General features: G+C 44.0%; 1 protein-coding gene across 1 annotated transcript in view; it reads left to right on the forward strand.

Annotated features, from left to right (window-relative positions):
* CAMK1D (calcium/calmodulin dependent protein kinase ID) overlaps positions 1 to 21,795 on the forward strand; it is a 231,281-nt gene that overhangs the window by 82,642 nt on the left and 126,844 nt on the right. Inside the window, exon 2 of the mRNA XM_069801611.1 lies at positions 15,498 to 15,629. Coding sequence (XP_069657712.1) covers positions 15,498 to 15,629 — 132 coding nt within the window. The remainder of the gene's footprint in view (positions 1 to 15,497; positions 15,630 to 21,795) is intronic.

Below are 21,795 nucleotides of genomic sequence, written 5' to 3' on the forward strand. Positions count from 1 at the left end.
TAAAGGAGGACAGGGATTATATTTATTCCAGAGAGATCAGTCCAAGAAGATTACAAAGGCTGTTTTCTCCATGGGTATGTGATGCACCTTTCAAAGCTGTGTTTTCCCTGGACATCTCGTGATAATTCTCTGCTGGTTTAATTCCTGTGAAGTCAGAGGTTGTCTTTACTACTAGATGTCCTGGCTGGGTTACTTAGGTGAAAATACTCTTGGAATTAGACAGTATTTTACATGCACTTCTCCTTGCTTTTTGCCATGGGTTAACCCTAAAGAAGTTCCCGTTTGTCTCAGTGATGGGCTTAACTCTCCATGCATTTTGCGTGCCCATTTTTTCCCATGAGCTGCTGTCGGCTGCTGCTGGCTCCACCACATTAACTGACCGTAAGAACCGCTGTACTGGGTCAGACCAAAAATGCAGTTCATCCAGTGCCCCATCCCTGCAGCTGATGCCAGATGCCTGGGGAGGAAAGTATAGGTCAGCATTTAACAGTAAAGTAATTATTGTAATGCTGTGAGTACTCCCCTAGCCTTCGGTGAGATGTGTGCAGGCATTTTTTGAGACACAAATGGGGTCTTTAGTGGTCTGGGATGAATTTTATCAGCAGTATTTTTCCAGTTGTTTCCTGAATCCTTGTTAATATCCATTGTGTCCTATGGAAAGAAGCTGCATGAAGTGTTTTGAAGTGGGTCCTTGCTACCCTCATGTGCTGTCACCTCACCCTTGTGTTGGAAGGGACAGCGATCACCTTCCCTGCTCCACTCGGAGCTTTATTCTGACCCCTCAGTTGTCCCTTCCAGGCTGAAAAGTCCCAATTGATTCAGTAATTCCTCATAATGGGGCTGTTTCACAGTTTTGATCATCCCTGTTGCCCTCCGTGGTTCTGCCATGTCCTGCAGGCAAGGGAGAACGATCTCAACAGCACAAAGCAGTCAGGGTGTGGCAAACGGCTTGCTTAGTAATCCCTAACACTGGATATTAAATGGATTTACTATTTATTCCTTGCTGTTTTCTGTCTTTTAACCAGTTCTTTATCCATGCAAGAAGCTTCTCCTATCCCCTAACGGCTCATCTGCTCAGAGATCCTGCGTTGAGGCACCCCGCTGAAATCTAAGTAAACTACATCAACAGGGTTTTCTCATCTGCACACATGTTGACCCTTCCAGAGTACTCCAGTACATTTATGAGGCCTGGCTTTCCTTCTCAAAAGCCATATTAGCTTTTCCTCAATCTGTCATATTCTTCCAGGTGTTCAGTAATTCTGTGTTTTGCCAGAGGGATATTCTTCATTATAGTTTTTACTGACCTGCTGATGTCAGATTTACTAATCTGGAGTTCCCTGTAATTCCTGAATTGTTCCTTTGAATCCTTTTTTAAAAATCGTGTCACGTAAGCTGCCTTCTAATTTTTGGGTACCCACAAAATTTTAAGGGAGAGACTTTAGCCCATGTTTAGAGCTCCAGTAGTTTCATGCCGAAGTTCCCCTAGAATGGTTGGGTCAGTCCAGCCCTTCTACCAACTTTGTAAATAAGGTTTCCAGTGTAAGAACCTCCCTGAACCTCTCTGCAGTAGGCATGAGTGCCAAAAAAGTAATTTTTTTTGCTATAGCCGTGTGGGTTTATTCATGCTGCTTCTCTACTTGATTGCTTCCTGGTCCATCAGCTATCTGGCACACTTCTGGCTTCTGATATGTGCAAAATAGCCTTTATTGAATTTCCTGCCTGGTGCAACCTGTTCTTCAGATGCTTTTTCCTGCCTTTTGAAGTTTTTATATTTTACCCACTTGAACTTAAGATCCATTTTTGTTTCCTCATTTGAACACACAACTTCTGATTTTGAGGATGCTGTCTTACTTCTCACAGTTTCTCTTGTCCAGCTGCTTGCCCTGCCAGACTTCTCTGTTTCTAGAGTTTCTTTGGATGGGGTATATATTTGTTCTGAGTTTCAAGCACTGATGTTTTTAAACAGTCCTTATGCCTTCTGCAAGTTTTAACTTTCCTGGTTCTGTCTCCTAGGACCTTCTCACTTCTTGTTTAACAAGTTTCCTCCTTTTTATAATTCTTCTTTCAAAATTAAACATGACACTGACAACTTAGCATAGTATAAGAGGTTACACCTCCTTTCCTAAGAATTTTGGTTTTGTGTCATGTGTATCCTACTACAGGTCAAGAGTTTCTTGCCATAGAAAGTGAAGGGGAATCCAGTTCTTGTGGACTCATTTTCCTGATCATTTCTAGCACCACTCTCTAGTCCTGATTTAAAAACCATTCAGTATATTTGTGATTAAAACCCATTATGTGACATGGGAAAGCAGTTGGTTACTTAGCATATTTAAAATGAGTTTTACTAGAGTTATGGAAAGAAATTATCGAGCAGCAAATGTAAAATAAACAAACAAAAACTGCTTTCTCATATAATTTGTACTCAGTGGAGCTGAATTCTACAGGAGACTGTGAAATTCAAAGTCTAAATGGGTTGAAGAAAATGGATTCTACAGATTAGTAGAGGATAGGTGGCTAAGACATGATGGGTCAATGCAACTGCCACTTGAATAGAGATCCCTTTTCTGGATCACTGACTGTTGGAGGCCAGGGAGATAAACGGGGTGGGGGGAAGTCTTGTGCTGCATAAGCTCCATTTCTTACACTCTTTCTTTAAATAACTGTTAATCGCTGTTACTAAAGAAAGGACCCCGGGCTGCGGAGACCCTGTTGCTTAACCCTGTTGAGCATTTTTTGCCTTCTTCATGTCCTCCTTCAACCAGGTAGAAAGGATACATTTCACGAGCAAGCCATGTGAGTTTACATTTCAGGATCCTCAAGTATCCATTCCCTTGGAGTGAGTTCTCATTCACTTAGAAATGGAAATATTTTAATGGGGAAAGGACTTTGTTTCAAAGAGAGCATAAACTTTCTAATCAAAAAAGGCTCTTGCTCATAGCAGAAGGCAAAACTTTTTTGCAAGGAAGTATCATGCTTTTTCTGCTATTCCAACAGTTTCACATCCATCTTTTTGACCTGTCATGTTTTAAAGGACTCAAAGCTTATTTCTTCATAGTGAACCTCCCCATCTGATTATGGTGGGGAGACACTGTCTCATTTTGATCTATTCCTGAAATGACCCCAGGGATTGTCTTGTGCGCTTGCTGTCAGGATTAAGTGTCCAACCCTTCCTCCCCTCCAAGCCTTTTCAATGACAATAAACAGAAGCTCCCCAGGAGGCCAAATTTCTGGAATCTTTCTAGCTTTTTTTTTTTCTTTAATCAACTTTTAACCTGTTTTGAATACTCTGCAGCCCATCTCTTCTGTGGGCTGGTGTACCAACCACAGAACATCTGTACCACACGCAACTTGTAGCAGTTTTTACCAGCTGGACCAGGCTCAGCTTAGTTCCTCAACTCTCTGCCGGCGGCCTGCTGCTTGCAGTATTTCTGGGAATTGTCTCTCAGATAACCTTCACAGTGCATTGGAAGAGAGATTCCTGCAATCCTGCCCGTTCCTTGTCACTCTGCCAGTGTTCTCGTGCAATCCTTCTGGGGGACTTTGATCTTCCGCGGTGCATGTCACCTGGGAGGATAATATGATGCTTCCTTTTTATTCATGTTTGAAATTATGCAACAGATTCCAAAGAAACACAGAAATTATTGCTGTCAGGTTTGAAGAGCTGCGTTCCCTTCTCCCCACCCTCATCCAGCTCATCGAGCATGTTGCGGTACTGCTCAGACCTGCCGTCCAAGGTCTGGGCTGGGTTATCGGGACCTGCATAAAGGCGGAGAAGCGCGGTGGTGGCAATTGTCAATGTGTGTGTAGCGTGTCAACCTGAGATGGAAATGAGTTCTGAGAAATTTCATTTTTAAAAATAGGTAGGGCGTATGGCAGTCATCTCCTAGGAAACTCGTCATTGTGTTATGAGACTATAATGTGCTATGATTACATTTCAGATAAAGGGTATCAGTGTCGCTGTCAGATCGTTTCTGCTGAAGTTTTCCAACACAGAAGGTCATCCCTATGCAGCAGTTGACGTTGGTTGGTGTTTGTGAGCTGGTTGGGGCACTGAGGTGATTTCTCCTGTGCTGTTGCTCACCGGAGAATGGAAGGTGAAGACTCAGGCACAAGTAGCCCGGCACCGGCATGTGTCTGTACTATGTGCTGAAGCTGCGGGCAGTTGGAGTCTATCACTGTTCTGCTGAGTCAGGTGAAGTTCAGTAGCAGCAGCTTGCCTACGCAGATCTGGAGGTCTTCAGTCTTCATCTCCTTACCAGCAGGGTTGGTAAATAGATTGGTGATTGTCTTCTACGAAGACTAAACCAGTCGCTATTAAACCAGACATTTTTTTTTAAAGCCTTTTTGTGGATGATATGACAGAGATATCAATGCCTGTCTCACTGCCGATGGCTTCCATCGACCAGTCCCAACTCTTTGGGTGGGGAGGTCTGTCCTCCTTTCAGATGAAACGCAGGAAACACCAGCACCTTTTCTCTGCTGTGATTCTCTAATGGGCTCAGCTGCTTTGGTGCAGGTCTGCCATGCTGGAGGGACTCCTTCCCTCACGATGCTCTCTTCTACCATCACATGGACAAGGCAGCAGAAGGCAAGGATGGCTCCCATCCTCAGGGGACGGGATTGCTGCATGTGTCACTGTCCTGCTCTGCTGTTAAAAGCATGGGATAAATCCAGAGGGCCTCTTTTGCCAGGCCTCGTATGCTCCCTCCTTCATCCGGGTCAATGCTTAGGCTGGACATGGTTCGGATGGAAGCTGGTGCAGCTTCTGGTTCCTTACATCTCCTGGGGAATTTCCTTTTGGCCAATCCCAGTATAACTCTGTGACATCAAAAAATGTTCCTTCAGAGCACTGTAGAGGCTCATGACAATAAGTTTATGGGGGGAAAGTTGTGCTGGTGCTGCATCTATTTTGTGAGTAACACCAGTAGTCTCAACACAGCACCTTAAACATGGAGCTACGGAGAAATTCCTCATCAACAGAAGCTGAAAGGAAAACGCTTTTTGCCCTGAGATTTGAGTGAGAATGACTGAGGCTTGCACACGTGGAAAGCGTGTGGCAATTCTTTTTGCAGAAGTATCTGTGAGTTTCAGAAGTGCCTGGTAACTTCTGTATGCAGTTACACTGAAATAATCTTTGCCAAAATGTTTATTTTCAAGCTTGCCGGTTACTAGGCAAACCAGTTTGCTAAGATTTCTTAGTGTACCTAAGCTCAGACATGAAACTGCATGTGGATACATGAGTGAAGAGGCTGGGGAGCAGGAAAGCAAATACTCTTCTAGTGTTTTAAGAGGTGGCCATTGGAAGTAAGGCTGCAGATGGAGCTCTGGATATCCTGCAGTGTCTTTTCCTATCAGAGCTCAGTTCTGAGCTACAAAACAATTTGTATTCCATTATACTGAATTGTGTGTCTCTATCTTTCTTTTTTTTTTTTTAATTCTAAGCTACGACTTGGAGTGGGCGAGGATACAAAATACACATAATTTTTATTCCAAATATTTAAAACAGATATGCAGGACTGGCTGGCTGGCTAACAACAGGATGAGAACAAGCCAATTAGAGTTTCATAGTGGCACAGAAGGGCTCTTACACAATGGGAATTGTTCAGCTGTGCTTGTTACAGCTCTGAACCCTGTGGCCTCCTCTTTTGGTGGCTGCTCATCATGTTCATGGGGAGTGCTTCCTGACTGGGGCTGTAGATTGGGTCTAAAAGATTAAACTAGAAAAGGCAGATCCTAGGAGATGTGCCTTGGTTTCATGGTCTGATTTAACTCATCTAAGTTTGTCCTTACAATAGGCAGGAACTGTGCTGTGATCATGGGCATAGAAGACTTACAAGTCCTAATCCTACTTTTGTTTTGAATATGTTGTTATTCTGCATACTGAGGTCCTATGAGTTGGGGAGGAGATTTGTCTGCCTTAGCCTTCAAAGTGTCCACACTGTGGACATCTCCATCTCTCCCCCTAGGCTCCCTTTGCTCTCAATGAAGATCAAGAGATGCGTTTAGGGTGCGATTCATCTGACCAGTGTTGGATAGTTACCCCAGTACTGCTGTACTGGTTATCTCTTGGCTGTAACAGGAGCCTTGGGGGAATAGCTTAGACGTCAACAATACCCATGTAGATGTGTTCTGAGGACTTTCATTCTGGGTGGTCAGACTCTGGTTTCTCTTGAAGCAAGACCAGATCCTAAGGCTGGAAGTCATCTAACATAATTGCAGCTGCCTGACGGGCATCTCGGTATTAATGTCTGGGCGTCTCAGATGATCTCTGTGACCAGAGTCAGGCAGCAAATGGAGCAGGGGATTTTGGGTTGACAGGGTTTAAGGATTCCTACAGAGTCATAGCGTGCTGCCCTCAGTGTATTTTTGGATGGGATGTAATCATCTGTTGGAGATGCTTCTCTGAGTACAAAAGGAGTGTGCACTTTTAGATTATGCAAAGTGCCCAGCTTTTAAAAAATTAAGGTTAAATAACTTTTAAGATCCATGTGGTTCCTGTTCCTCAGGTCCCTCATCTGTAGAATGGGCCATACAGTTCATGAGACAGGGTTGGTGTTTGAAAATCACAGGTCAAGTAGTACAATTGTTTGCTTATGATCACTGAGGAAGACCACCAGAACTGATACTTTGGCTTTGTTTTGTAAAGAGATAAATGCCACTGGAAGGAATGAGGTGCTGTGCAGACTTTTGCAACTTGTATTTGTGAAGGTCCAGACACCTTTAGGCAAAAGTGCTGACTAAAGGGGAATTTCCCATGGTTTAGACACAACTGCAAAGTTATTTGATCTTTAGGTAGTTGCTAGTTTCATTTTAACTAAAGATCTTCCCTGTAGAAGGAACATAGGAATTGTTGCAAGCAAAACTATAGTGTCTGCACTACCTTTGCTTTGCTTTGAAAGATGCAATGTCGTCTAGTTGTTCCTTAATTGATCCAGCCTCTTGGAGAGTGCCATGGTGTGCCAGATCTTTTCTTAAGTTGCCATGTGGAGGAAGAAGAAACGTGCTTCTTCAAATTGGTACAATCTGCTTTATATGGACACACAAGATCTCCAGCAATCAGATGTGTTGTAATAGACCCTGCATATATCAGTGTCAGAACAGGGAAACTCATTGAAAAAAATTATGGAGATCACTTATGCCTCAAGAAAGGTTTGAGGTCATTATTAGAAGAAGAAAGGTTATTACCTTTTGAGGATGCTGCCATCAGATAAACCCTGGAATACAATGAGCTCCTTTTGTCTTGTAAGATAAAAGTGGAAGAAAGGTAGTTAAATATTCACTTTGGAAAGAAAGTGATCATCAGTCGAGAAAATAAACTGCTTAGCAGCTCATTTGTGAAGTGTATAATGGAAGGAAGAGCTCAATACAGAAAGCTGTATGTTTTGCTCTTGATTCTGGATAGCTTTTCTGTGATTGCCACGGAGGATGTAATGTAAATGTAATAGGCCTTTAAAGACAATACTTCCCTTTCTAATAGGGGTCAGGATTAATCAGAAAGGAGAAAACAGTTCAGGAAAGAAGAGGACTGTAATAATGAACATGACTGGGGATCTGCGCCGGGCTAGTTTCCCTTTTTAGCATCCATGCATCACTGTCTCAGAACAGACTGCATAGCATCCTATTAAATTAGCATACACCAGGCAGCTAAAACAAATTAGTTCATCTCAGAAACGGAAGAGATTCTGCAGAAACTTTTCCTTTTTGGCTTAATTTCTGTGCTTTATGTGGTTTATTCATCTGTGAACCTCAGTTTTATGACACTGAAGCCCGTATGCCTCGCCCTGCTCTGCACGTAATGGCTTTTCTTGCCTGGGAGTCTCCTTGGCCGTGTGTTTCGGTGCCTTCACCCTGCTGGTGTATGAGTTGGAGTGCCCCAAGCACTGCGGGATTTCCCATCTGCATGGCTGGAAGCCATCCGAGCAGCGCTCTGCTCTTCTGCCTGCGTTGTAACACAGGTCTCAAACTTGGTGTTTCCCTCCTGGCCCTCAAAATGGGAGCTGAGCTGGCTCGGTGGTGGTGGTGGGCAGGGAGAAGTGCTCGGGGCGCAAGGGAGCCATGCTGATGCCTCACAACATCATGTTTGAAGGAAGGGAAGGGAGTTTCTCGGTGACAAGGGGTCCTGGTGGTGTGTACTATGCCCTGCTGTGAACTTGAAATTCATCCTGGAGTGAAGAACTGATTCCCACTACAGAATGGTTTAAATGGTTTCCAGCGATTTTTTTTCCTTGGGTGAAAATGATTGTTGCCCACTAAAGAGGTGGTTGTGTTCTGGTGAAGGTGGTCCAGGGGAAGAGGCAGGGGTGTGAAGGAAACCACCTTGACTATATTGTCATAATTTCATGCTTTATAATGCACAACTTTAAATTGGTGTTTTCTGGCTTCACAGAAGTCTCTCTCCTCTAAGTAGCTTTCCTTTAAGTAGCTGACATGGGTTTTCAGTCTTAATTCTAGGTTTTTGTTTGTGTGGGTTTTGGTTTTTTTTTTTCCTGAGAGTATAAAATATTGAGTAGCTAAAAGAAGAAATGATAAGCCTCAAATTGGCATTAAAATTCTTGCAGCTGACTTTGGTGACAAAAACTGTCAAAACACTAAGCTGTTGTTGTAATTGTAGATAATAGTATCCCCAAAAATGGAAGTTAAATCCAAACAAATTCAAACACTTTTGGTGACTACAGAAGATGAAAGCTTTGTGCTGCTCATTCTATTGCAGCAAGTCGCCCTGTAATGGTGGGAGAAAACCAAACTGGTTTATAAGGAGGGGAAAGAAGAAGCTCTACCTGCAGTATGATATTGTCAGGTGTCTCTGTTACGGTTGTGGCTGTAAGTCCCAGCAGAGATCTGTGTATTGATGGGGTTCCTCTCTCCCAGAAATTATGTTAGATGGGGAGCAACGAGGTGGCTGGAGAGATGAAGTCTGGAGCTGGGGATGTGCTGCCCATCCCTGGGCGTCGTGACTCCTGGGCTCCTCTTGTGCTGTGGGGAAGCGGCTGCTCGTCAGAAGACCCCAATGGTCTCAATGTACCTTCTAGCTTGGATGAAATGCTGAGGGTATTGGCAGGGGGAAATGGCTCAGGGCACAGAGAAACATGTCAGTGGTCCAGATAGGAGCTCCTTGCTACAGGAACTGCCAGCAAAGAGTGTCTTTGCCCCTTGCCATTGTTGTTTGAGTGTCCGTCAGGCTATAGCGACACTATTTTGGCACAGTTGGAAGTGTCGTTCATCATCTGTAATGGGTAAGAGCAGCCCCAGCCCCAGGGATCGGGCATCTCTGTGGGGATGGGGGACATTACTGCAGGTCAGGATCAGGATCACCCCTGGGAAGGGGAACCAGGGTCAGACACAGCCCAGGACAGGGCCATGTCTGGTGTTACAGCAGACACTCACCAGGCCCCAAGGCAGAAAACAGCATTTTCAGTTGTGGCTGGGTGGCTTAGTAGAAGTTAAATGAGTAGCGAGGCTAAAAATACTGGTGTTGATACAGCAATCCTGGTTGTTCTGCCCTTGCTCAGGCGGAGGAAGCATTGCCATAGAAGGGGCTGCAGGGCTGGGACTGTGTGTTTGATGAATGAAAACAGCGAGAAAAAGCATTTGTCCTCCAAAGAATAGATGGCTGCAACTGGATTAGGAAGTGTGTTTCTTTCCCCGTGAATTTCTGTTCAGCTCTTGGGAATGTGTAGGGATATTTGACTTCTGTACCACATGTAACCGTCCCCAAAGCCTTCTCCTTTGCCTGTGACTGGGTAAAAACACCCTCTGCACTTTAGCGTTGTTAACGTTGCATTCATATGTCACTGAGCTATGGCAAATTTCATTGTAAATTCATTTTCACACAGACTTCAGGACATTCAGGGACATGACTTTGGAGTGAAAAACTTTATTTCCAGCCTTAGTTTGGGTTTATGTTGGGATGGGTCTGGAATTTGGGAGAGTGAGCACGTGCGTGCAGAAATGACTGAGGAGAAAATTTAATAAAAAGAAAAAGAACGTGACTTGTGCAGAAAAATGGCTTAGTAGAAAAATATTTTGCAGAACCAGAATCTCCCTGGTATGTGCTGGCTACATAGAGCTCTACCTCATCCCACAGTTAACTCATTGAGGTCCATGCGAAAAGCTGTGAAAATGCCAAAGAAGATTTTTTTTCTTACATACTTGCCTTTGCAGTTCAAACTCACATTTCTTTGGGGAGTCAAGGAGCAGAATTGGTGTGTGGTTGCCAAAGCCACGCTACAGAAATGACCTTCTTTGATTTGGTTGGTCTCACTTTGATTCAGTCAGTCTCCCATCTCAGGGTGATCTTCACTGTGAACATGGTATATTTTTCAAATGATGAGTGTTCGCTTTCCCCCCCCCCCCATGGTTTGGCTGGGGCAAAGTACACACAGAAAGCCAACTGTATCATAATTAAGATCATTAGCTATACATAGCCCGAAGATGTGAAATCTGTTTCCTGACTATGTCTGTTGATTTAGTATGACAGAGCACCTGCTAATGCAGCGGAAAACTGCTCAACATGGAGGTCTCTGCAAATGGAAAAATTAACTTTTATCCCTCCATCAATTCTTTGTCTTCATTTTGTCAGTATTTTCGTGACAGCAATTTTTTCAATGAATGAGAACAGATTTGCTGTCACAGTGTATGTTGTTCATTGTATTTCAGAAATTAAGTGTTCCTATTAAATCATAGTTCAAACAGATGAAGGAAAAAGTTATTTGTCCTTTATTTTTCTTTGATCTGCAAGATAGCCTAGCCTTGCAGCTATTGTTTTCTAATAAAAAATCCAGTCTGTTTGGGTACGAATGCCATTCATATTCCAATGTTAACCTTGAAATCCTAATCTTCAAGTCTAGATTAAAGAAAATAGCTGGATGAGAAATAATTCAAATGAATTAAAACTATAAAAGATTAGCATCTCATAGGATGCTGCTTGGTCCAGACATGTGCAAAGGGGTGAGGAGTCAGATCATCTCAACCACCCTCTAGAATTCGCCATTATCTCAATGTCACTCATCAAGTCATTTAACCTCTCTTTTTTTCTCTTACGTTGTTCTTAATTCATATAAAAATTATCTAGATCATAAAATTATTCCATGCCTTAATTAGAAGTTAGAAAGAGTCAGTCCTCTAGGGTAAAAGATAACATGGTCAAAACTTTCAAAAATAGGTTGTTGCAACACACGTATTTCAGCAGCTAAAGTTGGTTTAATTTTACAGCAGTTTCTTGCTTACCCATTTCCACTGCTGCCCTACTTCCTCAAAACCGTGATGCTTTTTTTATTTGTTTGCTATAATTTCCAGGCAGGATGAGGAAATCTCCTGAAGGGTTTTGAAGCCCCTCTTCAGAGAGGCGAAGGCTGGATCCCCAAGCATGTTGGAAAGGTTGGAGTTGCCCCTTTCCCAGCTGAAGGGACTGGGACATCCCAACCATTGCAGACACTGTTAAAACCATAACTTTTAATCAGTTAACCTCTTCTCCCTATTTTTTTTTTTAAATCTGTATCAGAGTGCAAAAATACTTTTTGGATTGTATTTTCAGGGGTGGGGAGGAGAATAAAACCCACTCAAATTTTTTCACAAACACCTTCCTCAGTATTTTACAGAATAAAAAATATCCTTGTTTATGTGTGTCCTTCGCAGAAATTGTGTTTTTCCATGCATGAAATTGCAGATAAAGCCTCATAATTCAGAATACTATATTGACCAAGAAGTTTCTGAATCTCTTTCTGGCTTGGTGCAGTGACCATAGAGATACTGGCATATGGGTTGCAAATGAGAGGTCTTGGGAACACCATGTCATTACAGAGATTGTGCAGTACCTCCTAGGAGAGGTGGGGTTTTAATCCAGAGCCCTGTCTGAGCTGCAGACATGTAGCATTCTGGTTGTTCAACATCTCCTGTATTGTTTTTTTTTTTCCTTTTTTTATCATGTGACACTTCTTGATGATGCTTAATGGAAGCCATGTCCTTTTCACAAAAAGTCCTGCCACTTTGATGGTGTAAAATGCAACATTTTCCAAACCCAAACATCATAATAGACCTTTGTGTACAATTAATTTTTAACCCTCAGTAAAGAATCGTAATAAATTCTTAGAGATAAATTTCTTCTTTCATCAATGTCTTGGTTTTAAAGGCCACATTAATTATTTTGGGGAAAAAAATCTTCTTTAGCAAGCCTGCCAAGTCGGTAGTTCTGGAGAACTTTTTTGAGGGGGCAGAGAATTTGCTGTAGGTTATATTGCTGTTAGCAAGAAAACAAGCAGCCTTGTCTTTCTGACTTTCTCTCTGGTATTTGTCTTTTCATGCATGAGTCAAGAGGGGTTTAGTGGGGGCTGGACTGGATCGTTAAGGGTAGATAAATTCAACTGTGTGTTTGAAATGATGATAATTGCTTGCCCATCTATTCACTATTATTTCTGATTCTCCGCCGACTCCAGCAGACCCCAGGAGTGTCTTTGCTGCCTTTTCCTTGCTGATGCTCCCTGCTACCCTTTCTTTCTTCTTGCCCTATACCATTCATTCCTCTCAGTCTGTGTTTAACTCTTTGATCCTTATCTGTAGCTGCTCCCTCCCTTCTCTTTCCTTCCAGCACTTCTCTTTTTTTTTGTCCCTTGACTTGTTGCTTTCCTCCCCAGCCCCCTTGCCCTGTGAACACAGGAGCATATATAATGCACAGGACAGCGTAGGCTGCCTTGCGTCTCCCTCCTGCCTTCCCAGCAGATCCACCCCAGTGCTCCCCCCTCGTTGCCCGGGGGCTCTTCCCAGCACCAGCAATTTCATGCCATGGCCTCATATAAAACTCAGTGTAAAAAAAAAAAAAAAAAAAAAAAAAAAAAAAAAAAAAAAGGTGCTCTGTCAGTGCTCAGGGTTGACATGTGAGCGAATGCTTTAGCTGAGGTTCAGCTTATTTCATGCTTTAATGAGAAAGGTCATTAAGGAGATATGGAATTGGGTTTTATGAGTATCTCGGAGCTCCCCCCAAAATTTCATTTCAATTCACAGAGGCTGTTTCCAACCATTGAACCCCATGGCTGTCCTGGTAAGTGGAGAAAGAAATCCAGAAAATGGTGAAGCCAACTGAAATAGAGGCGTTTCCCAAAGCTGGCTTTATGGTGTAGAGGGATATAAAGGGATTTCCTTTATTTTGCTGTCTGAGAACAGCAATGAAATCCAGATTGGGATGGGAGCTCTCTGTGTTTTTATAATATCGTAAACACTGGGAAACCTATGTGATCAGTAAACGACCGGTATGAATATGCTGCTTTTAACAGCATTTAACTGAAGGCAAAAAGCTTGTTCAAGACACAGCCGGAGTGAAGTGCGGTGTTGAAAGCTTAAGCAGATGGGGCTTAAGGGGTTCATGAAATGTAGCTGGGAGCAGTCCTGTGAGTTTCTGAGCTCCCTGGTCTGCAACCAAAGCCGATAAGCACTGAGAGGTCTTGGGGCTTTCCAGTAAAAGGATTTTATTGGAGTTCTGGTCTGGCTGTCCCAAGCATGAGGTTCAGGATGAAAAGCCTATTTGGTGAATCGAATGACTAGGACTGTTGATAATAGGAAAGCAAAGAATAGGTCTTTAAAAACACTTTGGGTGGCTCGATTGCGCAAGCCATTAGGATCAGTTGTGTGGACTCTTAAGTTGCAGCCTGTGATGCTCTGACATGCCGTGGGAGATTATACACAAAGCAGAAAACAGTGAATTGTTCCTGTACTTAGAGTGGCGTAAATGTGGTCAGAGTCTGTCCTTTTTGGGAAAAATGAGACAAAACATTCTTGGTTCAGAGGGTCACTGCCACATGTAGACAAGCTGTCAAACATCTGCTGTAACAGTTTGCAAAAGTCTCTTTTCATCCGTTCCTAAACTTCCCGTCGCTATTTCCCTATCGCTGCTGGCTACAAAAGCATTCCTGGGTAAACAGGCACTTTCTTTCCAAAGCAGCAGCCTCTTCCTTTTGTTTATCCGCTTATCCACAGGTTTAATGATTCACTCGGTCATTTTGCAACTCGGGAACCGTTGGTGAGGTCACAGCTGCTTGGTTGTGTCATCAAAGTGCGTGACTTCAAAAGGAAGAGCCTGGCCAGGAAAGGAAAGGCTTCTGTTTATCCGCAAACATCTAGATAAGCAGCAGTTGTGTGGAATGAAAGTCAGAGAAAGTTGGTGGTAGCCAAATGAAGTTGTGGTCAAACATTAATGTTTTAAGAGCAGACTGGAGCACGGTTGGGTTTGCTCAGCCTGCTCCTGAGCTCTTTTCATGGAGAGCTATGTAGAAGAGCAGAATATCTACTGATGGGGGGGGGGGGAATGAAAGAAAGTGTCCTGCCTGTTTTTATTTTGTATAAATAAAATATGATCCTTCAGCTGGTGGATCTTCCGGCTGTGATCCGGTTAGACAAGTCCTTGGCTCTGATGTCTGTCGGACAAAGCAGGTGCTTCAGGAGGAGGTTTTGGTGAATAGGAGCAAAGATTTGCTGTTCCTCATCAGGCCAATGCTGTCTTGCCCAGTACCTCACTGCTAAACCAGTAACGAGCCCTGGAACATGAGAGTGGCCCCAATATGCCAGAGCAAAGGTCTGTTCAGGCCAGCGTTGTCTGTCTGAATGTTGCTCAAATACTCAGAAAACTGTGTGAGAACAGAAAAAAAGTTTATGTAGCACGGACTGTAACATTTTCCTGGCTTCTCCCCAGTAAGGTCCAGATGCTTTGGAGGAAGTGATGAGAGTGCAAGAAATAATACGCTGTTGTGGAATAACCTAATGAAGGAGAGGCACTGCCCACTCTTGGCAATTAGTGACTGGCTGCTGTGATGAAGTTTCTTTATTTGTGTAATCCTCTCTGGGGTAACTGTAGGGAGGCTGCCGTTAAGGCTGACGTTTGGACTTGTGATTTAATCCGATTCTTTGGCTTTAGCGATTACACACAGAGCGGTTTGTGTTGTGGAACAACTCGGTGTACATAGAGAAATTCTGACGCCGCTTCCCTGTCTGAGTCAGGGTTGAGCCAACGGTGAGGAGATGCTCTGGGCTGCCAGGGAGGACCAAAGTGAAGGCCCTGACCTCTTGTGGTCACTGAGGAACTGGGAGCACTCTTGGCACTGGTGCGGCACTTAGTCCTAGGGACTTTGTGCTGCTGTGTGATTTAAACCTCCAAAAACCTCGGGAAGGGGAGAAGTACGTTGTCCATCAAATCCGCAGCCGGACTATGTGGTCCATGCCCCGGTGTGCAGAAATAGTACTTTTTGATTTTCGAGCTTTGCTCATACCTCTGCTGGACTATGGTTCTTTATTAAAATTGTTATATTTGGTAAGCCTTTAACGTTTTGCCTGAGTGTGAATGTCTGCATATGCTTGTAAAGGCAAAGAAAGATGCTCGTAATGCCATTGCTGTGATTAGCAAGAGCAGCTTTCAAAAGGCACCAGAAGAACTATATTCAGTGGTTATGTTTCAGTTAACAGCTTCCAAAGAAAAGGCACCAGTTAAAACCAGGGTTTTTCTTTTCTTCTTTCAGGGGTGCATTCTCCGAAGTTGTTTTGGCTGAAGAGAGAGCGAGTGGGAAACTCTTTGCGGTCAAGTGCATTCCCAAGAAGGCACTGAAGGGAAAGGAAAGCAGCATAGAGAATGAAATTGCAGTCCTGAGAAAGTAAGTATCAGACCTTCATTTCTGCTTCTTCACTTCAGTTAGACTCTTGCAGTTAAGGAGCAGGAACAGTGATTGACAAGCGTGACTGACAGGTTGTTCAGCCCATCACAGACAGACAACATCACCTGAGTTTAAATGATGCTGAAAATGTTTTGAGAAATGCTCTGGTTTTCTTTTGTGTTAATACAGCCAGATGACTGCAAAGTGGGAAAGAAGAGGAGCTAGGCTGGAGTAAAGCCTATGATGCCATAAAAAGACCTTATCCACTAATAACATCAGCAGTAGGGTCACTGGCTTTGAGGAGAGCAAGAGCAGGGTTATAATTTCCAAGTGCTTAAAACAGTCTGCATACTAATTGCTCTAAAACTGTGGCATGCTATTAATTGTCGTAGGAGATGGTGGTAACTTGTACCATGGAGAAGTACCTCTGCCACTTCTGGAAGTGATTTTCCAGGGCAACTTCTATTTTATCAGGGTTGTCCATGGCGTGTATTTTTCCTGACCATGGCGGGAATACATGGATAAGAAAAAGTCAGCTCACAACTGCTGTGAATTCAGTGTAGTCATTAGAGACTTGATTCTTACCTCTTCCTTGTCTTATGCCCTGGAGGTGGGATTCAGAGACACTTGGGGCTGAACTCGTCACCCTTGACTGACTTTCTAGGAAATGGAAAGAGATTGGTCACTTTAGGATTCATCCATGTAACTTGTTTTAAACTTCTAAAAGTACCTTCTCATTGAATTAAAAGTAGTACAATTATATAGAAGTCTACATTGGGCTAAGGCACTCTGATTCCTACTCCACTGCTGTGCCTAGTGGGACTTCTTGCCGCAGCTCTTGGTCATGTAGAAGCTGATGGTTGATCATCTGGGCACCATGTGACAAAACTGACCTTAAATCTTTAAAACTAACTAGATGCTTCTAAACTAAATGCTCAGACAGCCTAAGCCAAAGGAGCAGGTTCAAGGGCAAACTCAGCCATCTCAGTAAGCAGAGGGGATCCTTTTCAGTGGAGGGCCATAAGTGGGGCTCCAAACAGCTACAAGCATTTGTTGCCGTTGCCTTCCCATTGCTGGACCCGTATCAGGTCAGTACAATGTAAAGCCAGTGATAAACGCAGCGTGTTGTCTTGCTGTGTAGTGTTATTGAGAACCTGTCATAAAGCTCAACCGTTGCCGTCTCCATAACCAGGTAATAATGGCCAACAACTGGCAGCTTTGAAACAGTCTTTGTCTATATGTGTTTGTCTGCTGATACTTGTGTGTGGGTATAAGAGCAGCAATACTGGCGTGCAGTAAGGATTGCCTTGCATCAGCCTTGAACCTAAGCTATTAGAGCAGAGAAATCATTTAGGTTATTTCTTGCTTCTGTGTTGTGAAATGCTTCTGTTCCCTGCAAACAATTTCCTGAGAAACCAGGAGGCAGCACCCAGGCCGTGCTATTCCAGCTGCAAGGGCAGGAGAGTGAGTGGGCAGAAAATTCCTTAATTTCATACAATTAGATCTACTCGGTCTCTTGTCCTATGCACATTAGGACCTTAAGAGAGATTTTTCCTTTTTTATCTCCTGATGTCTTCTACTTAGCTGTTGCCGATACAAACTTTGCATGTCATTGTATCTATTCTGAAAATAGACATCTTTGCTAGCAGACACAGTATTGAATTTGTATGTGCCACCAAGGAAACGCTTAGAAAATAACAAACTGGATCTGCCTACAGTTGAGGAGAGGGGATATCAACCTGTTTCCCTGTTCAATGAATTCTCTGCTTCAAAAGCTGTCAGTAAAAAGAGATTTGAGATGGGTGGAGTGGATCCTGAGCAGCTGTTGCTAAGCTCCAAAGGTATCTCAGTGTCCTTGCTTTTGTTTCTGGTAGCTTAATACTGAGTGGGGATGGCTAGTTTGTGTGTTGTCTAATTAGTGGGTAGGATGCCGGGGCCCTGGGCTGCCCTGCATGGCTGTGAGGTGCCGCAGCCTTAACGTGCCGTGTACCGAACTGCCACTTCTGAAGGGGATGTGACCAGAGGATGCCTGGCAGGAGGAATTGGTCCCTGTTCCCTGAGAGGAAGGTGTAGAGCCGCAGAGGACGGATGCAAAGCAAATATAAGTACGCACGTGTGTTGATCCTGGTCTCCCTTTCTGGTTTTGCATTATGCCTTTGGGGGTGCTTAAATTCCGACGGGATACAAGTCCCAGAGGATGCTCTGCCTAGCTGAAATGCAAGCAAACTCTCTGTGATCCTTTAGAGAAAGATCTCTTGTCTGACAGGGGACTTTCTCCTCCTATATTCAATCACTAGATTTTTGTCTTCCTCCTGATGAGGTATTTGCTTTCTGGCAGACGTCTGCTGAGTGCTGTGAAACGCAACTCTTCTTGAGTTCCCCTGGTTGTACGTCAAATGGGGATCTACGGGGAATCCTGAATATACTCCCTGCAGCCTCTGCCAGCTCTCACGTGAACTGTTCATGCCCCTGTGTGTGGTGAGCAGGTTTTTAGGGACAGTCAGAGATTGTGCTGGCCGTGTCCAGGACTGGTACACACAAGTATCACATATACTTTGTACCCTCAGGCTGCCCTGGTGGAGGTTTGTCCCAGTGGCAGTCCTGCCAAATCATCTGGATCTGGCAGAATCAATATGGAAAAGGGTTTGAATTATGTCATGTGTTGAAGTCACATTTTAAATAGCGTTTTTTAAATTCAGGATTAAATATCTGTGCATGGAGTACTATAGGAAGTAGAACCTGGTGATGAGAGCATGAATCCAATGACCAAAACCCTTGGGTCCCCTCTCACCTCTGCTGCTGACTTCCCATGTGACCTTCTGTCACAATATTTATTTATTATCTGTCTCAGTATTTATTGTCTGTGCAATAGCCTTTATTCAGAACGCTTTCAAATCAAAAGCTTTACCTGCAGTTCATTTTGCGGTCCTTTCTCGTGTCAGCAGACCCAAGAGGGTGGGTGGAAGAAAGGAGGTTTCTGGGCTGGGCTTTTAGCATGAAACTATTGCAGCGTCCCGTCAGTCCTTCTGTGTGTCTCAGCTAAAAAGCTGTTGGAAGTATTAATCAAATGTTCTGTGTTGGGGAAGGTCAGCGGTCCCCATGTGAAGTACATGGAAGGTAGGAGATTTTATCTCTCTGTCTGCGGGCTTGGACGCTCTTGCTGCCAAAACAAAATGACACATTTTAGAAGCGATGTTCTGCTAACAGAGGAGCGAGCTGCCAGCCAACTGATCTGCATGTTTGTGTGAGTGCCAGAGTGAATCATGCATACTCCATCATTTTATTTTTCCAGCCATGGCCAACAAATCTGTTCTTAAAAAAGAAAAAAGGCGGAAGAGCCGTTAAGTCAATATTTACGCCTAGCAACCTTAACAGGGTTCTTCCAATATGGACTCTTTTGTGTCCCGTGGAAATCCATGGCAACATTCCCCGAAAACTCGGATGGGTGGGGACGGAGTGGGAAGGAGCTCGCTGTCGAGTGCAGTGCTGGGAAAGACTAAGTCTGCAGTTAATCCAGGAGCCTAAGCCTGACAAAGTGTTTAAGCATGTGCCTAATTTTAGATGGTTATTTGTTCCAGTGAAATTGGTGAGTAGGTTGAGCTCACTTTGCTGAGCTCAGGCCTAAAGGGATGCTTCAGAGCAGGGTGAAATTCTGATAGGCACCTGTGTTCGGTACTGCATCAGGAGGGGGGTTTTCTTAATGGCTTTGATTAGTGCCCAGATGATGCACTGGTGCACAAGGATTGCTGTTTCTTCTAATTGTGTGCTGACTGCCTGTAGCTGGACACAGGGCAAAGTCTTAGAATCATAGAATGGTTTGGGTTGGAAGAGGCCTTAAAGACCATCTAGTTCCACCCCCCCTGCCATGGGCAGGGACACCTTCCACCAGACCAGGTTGCTCCAAGCCCCATCCAACCTGGCCTTGAACACTGCCAGGGATGGGGCATCCACAGCTTCTCTGGGCAACCTGTGCCAGCGCCTCACCACCCTCACAGTGAAGAACTTCTGCCTTGCATCTAGTCTAAATCTGCCCTCTTTCAGTTTAAAGCCATTGCCCCTTGTCCTATCACTACATGCCCTTGTAAAAAGTCCCTCTCCAGCTTTCCTGTAGCCCCCCTTTAGGTACTGGCAGGCTGCTATAAGGTTTCCCCAGTGCCTTCTCTTCTCCAGACTGAATGACCCCAACTCTCTCAGCCTGTCCTCATAGGAGAGGTGCTCCAGCCCCCTGATCATCTTCATGTCCCTCCTCTGGACCCGCTCCAACAGGTCCATGTCCTTCTTATGTTGGGGGCCCCAGAGCTGGACGCAGTACTGCAGGTGGGGTCTCATAAGAGCAGAGCAGAGGGGCAGAATCCCCTCCCTCGACCTGCTGGCCACGCTTCTTTTGATGCAGCCCAGGGTACAGTTGGCTTTCTGGGCTGCAAGCACATCTCATCTCATCACAAAATCAGGTGAGAAGCTGACCTGCATAATTTTTAGGCTTTAAACTTTATTTCTTTTGCAGAAACATGCTATGGTTTAGAATCTGTTTGAGGAAGAAAACTGGATCTCTAGGACAGGACTATCACAGCTCTAGTAACTAACTGGCTGTGGAGAACGACAGCACATGGTCGCCTTCATGTGACACAAACTTTTCCTGACCTGAGATGTAGGGTATTTCATAACCTGCTCTGAAAGCAACCGTTTTCTGGTTTTGAGCACAAAGGTAAATGCAATCCTTTCCACTGTCTGCTGTAGAACAGAGGAAATTTCTTCCACTTATGGTAATTATGCAGGTGTGAACATGCTGAAAGATGAGTCGTCTGTCAGACGGGTTCCTGAAGGCAGTAGGTGGTGCGAAGAGTTGGACTGCAGAAAAGCACCAGCCTGAGGTTCTAGTTAAACAGAAAAAACCCCAACCTTGTAAGAGTCAGAGAGAGAAAAATGTCTGATTTGTTTTCTTTTTTTTCTTGGCTACACCACTATTTATCACAAGAAACTTTCTAGCTGCCTGGGTAATACCTGCACAATCATACAGATTCAGCGCTGAGTCAGAGCAAAGCAAGGGGAGGAACAATAAACTGTGTGTAGCCCTGCACCCAGGTGTATTGATTACTTATTTGTGCACATTACTGCTATTAAGTGTCTTGTTAAGCAAATACTGTTTAGCTAGCAAATCATACTCTGCTTTAGCTAGTTTCTGCTGAACAGGGATTTTAAAAATCATTTCTAAACTATTTAGGTATCTCCTACTCTCACCCCCTCCTCTTTACTCCTCTGGGAGAGGCACCGTTAAATTCCTTATTACAAATCAGAGCCATGCCTGATTGCGGACTGAAGCCATTTTTCCTGTTAAACAACGCGATCGAACTGTTTCTAGCAGGTCAGCTAAAATTCTGCCGGTGCTTTCCATTCCCATTTCCTCGGAAGACGGAGAGGGATGACTGGTTGTTCAGACAGTGATTCATGCCCAGGCGGCTGCCTTGCTCCTTATATGCCTGCACCTACAGCCAGGAGTTGCTGCTATAATAAGGAGCAAGGAGAGGTGGGGGGAGGCATCCTTCTGCAAAGTTGGGGAGGTCAGGGCTGTACCCATCTCAAAACTAAACAGAAAACAGCAATGAAAAGTTTTCCTAAAGTGGGTGAAAGTGTGCATGTTCCTGCTCTCCCGTAAATCAGATGATGGTCAAAGGGGCCCCTTGCTCCATCCCAGGAGGTAGCACCATTCCTGACATTGAAGAGGATACCCTTGATAACAAATGTGGAAAATCACCCCTTCTGAAGATTTACAGGAAGACTAAAAGGGTAATTTAAAAAATGGTACCTTTTTGCTCCTTTTCAGTAGCCCACTGACAAACTCCCCCTAAAACCTCTCTGTCCCAGATTCTTGTCTCTGTAAGGACTCATCCCTTGGGGGCTAACCCGATAGCCTCTAAGAAGATTAATCCAAATTTAGTTTTGAAACCCATTAGTTACCTGTTACTAAACTCTTCTCTGCAATTTAACTTGGAATCAAAGGCTACATTAATTCTGAATAAAATTGGCTATGCAGAAGTTTGATGTGCCCCAACATAAATTTGGACATTTAATTAATTCAGATGAACATTCCTGAGTGACTTTGTGGGACAGACCCATCTATTCAAGCCATGGCTGTCTCTGGGTCAAAAAAACAGCCCTTGCTGGCCTG

This window comes from Haliaeetus albicilla, chromosome 14, assembly GCF_947461875.1.
Source record: "Haliaeetus albicilla chromosome 14, bHalAlb1.1, whole genome shotgun sequence".
NCBI classification, from domain to species: Eukaryota; Metazoa; Chordata; class Aves; order Accipitriformes; family Accipitridae; genus Haliaeetus; species Haliaeetus albicilla.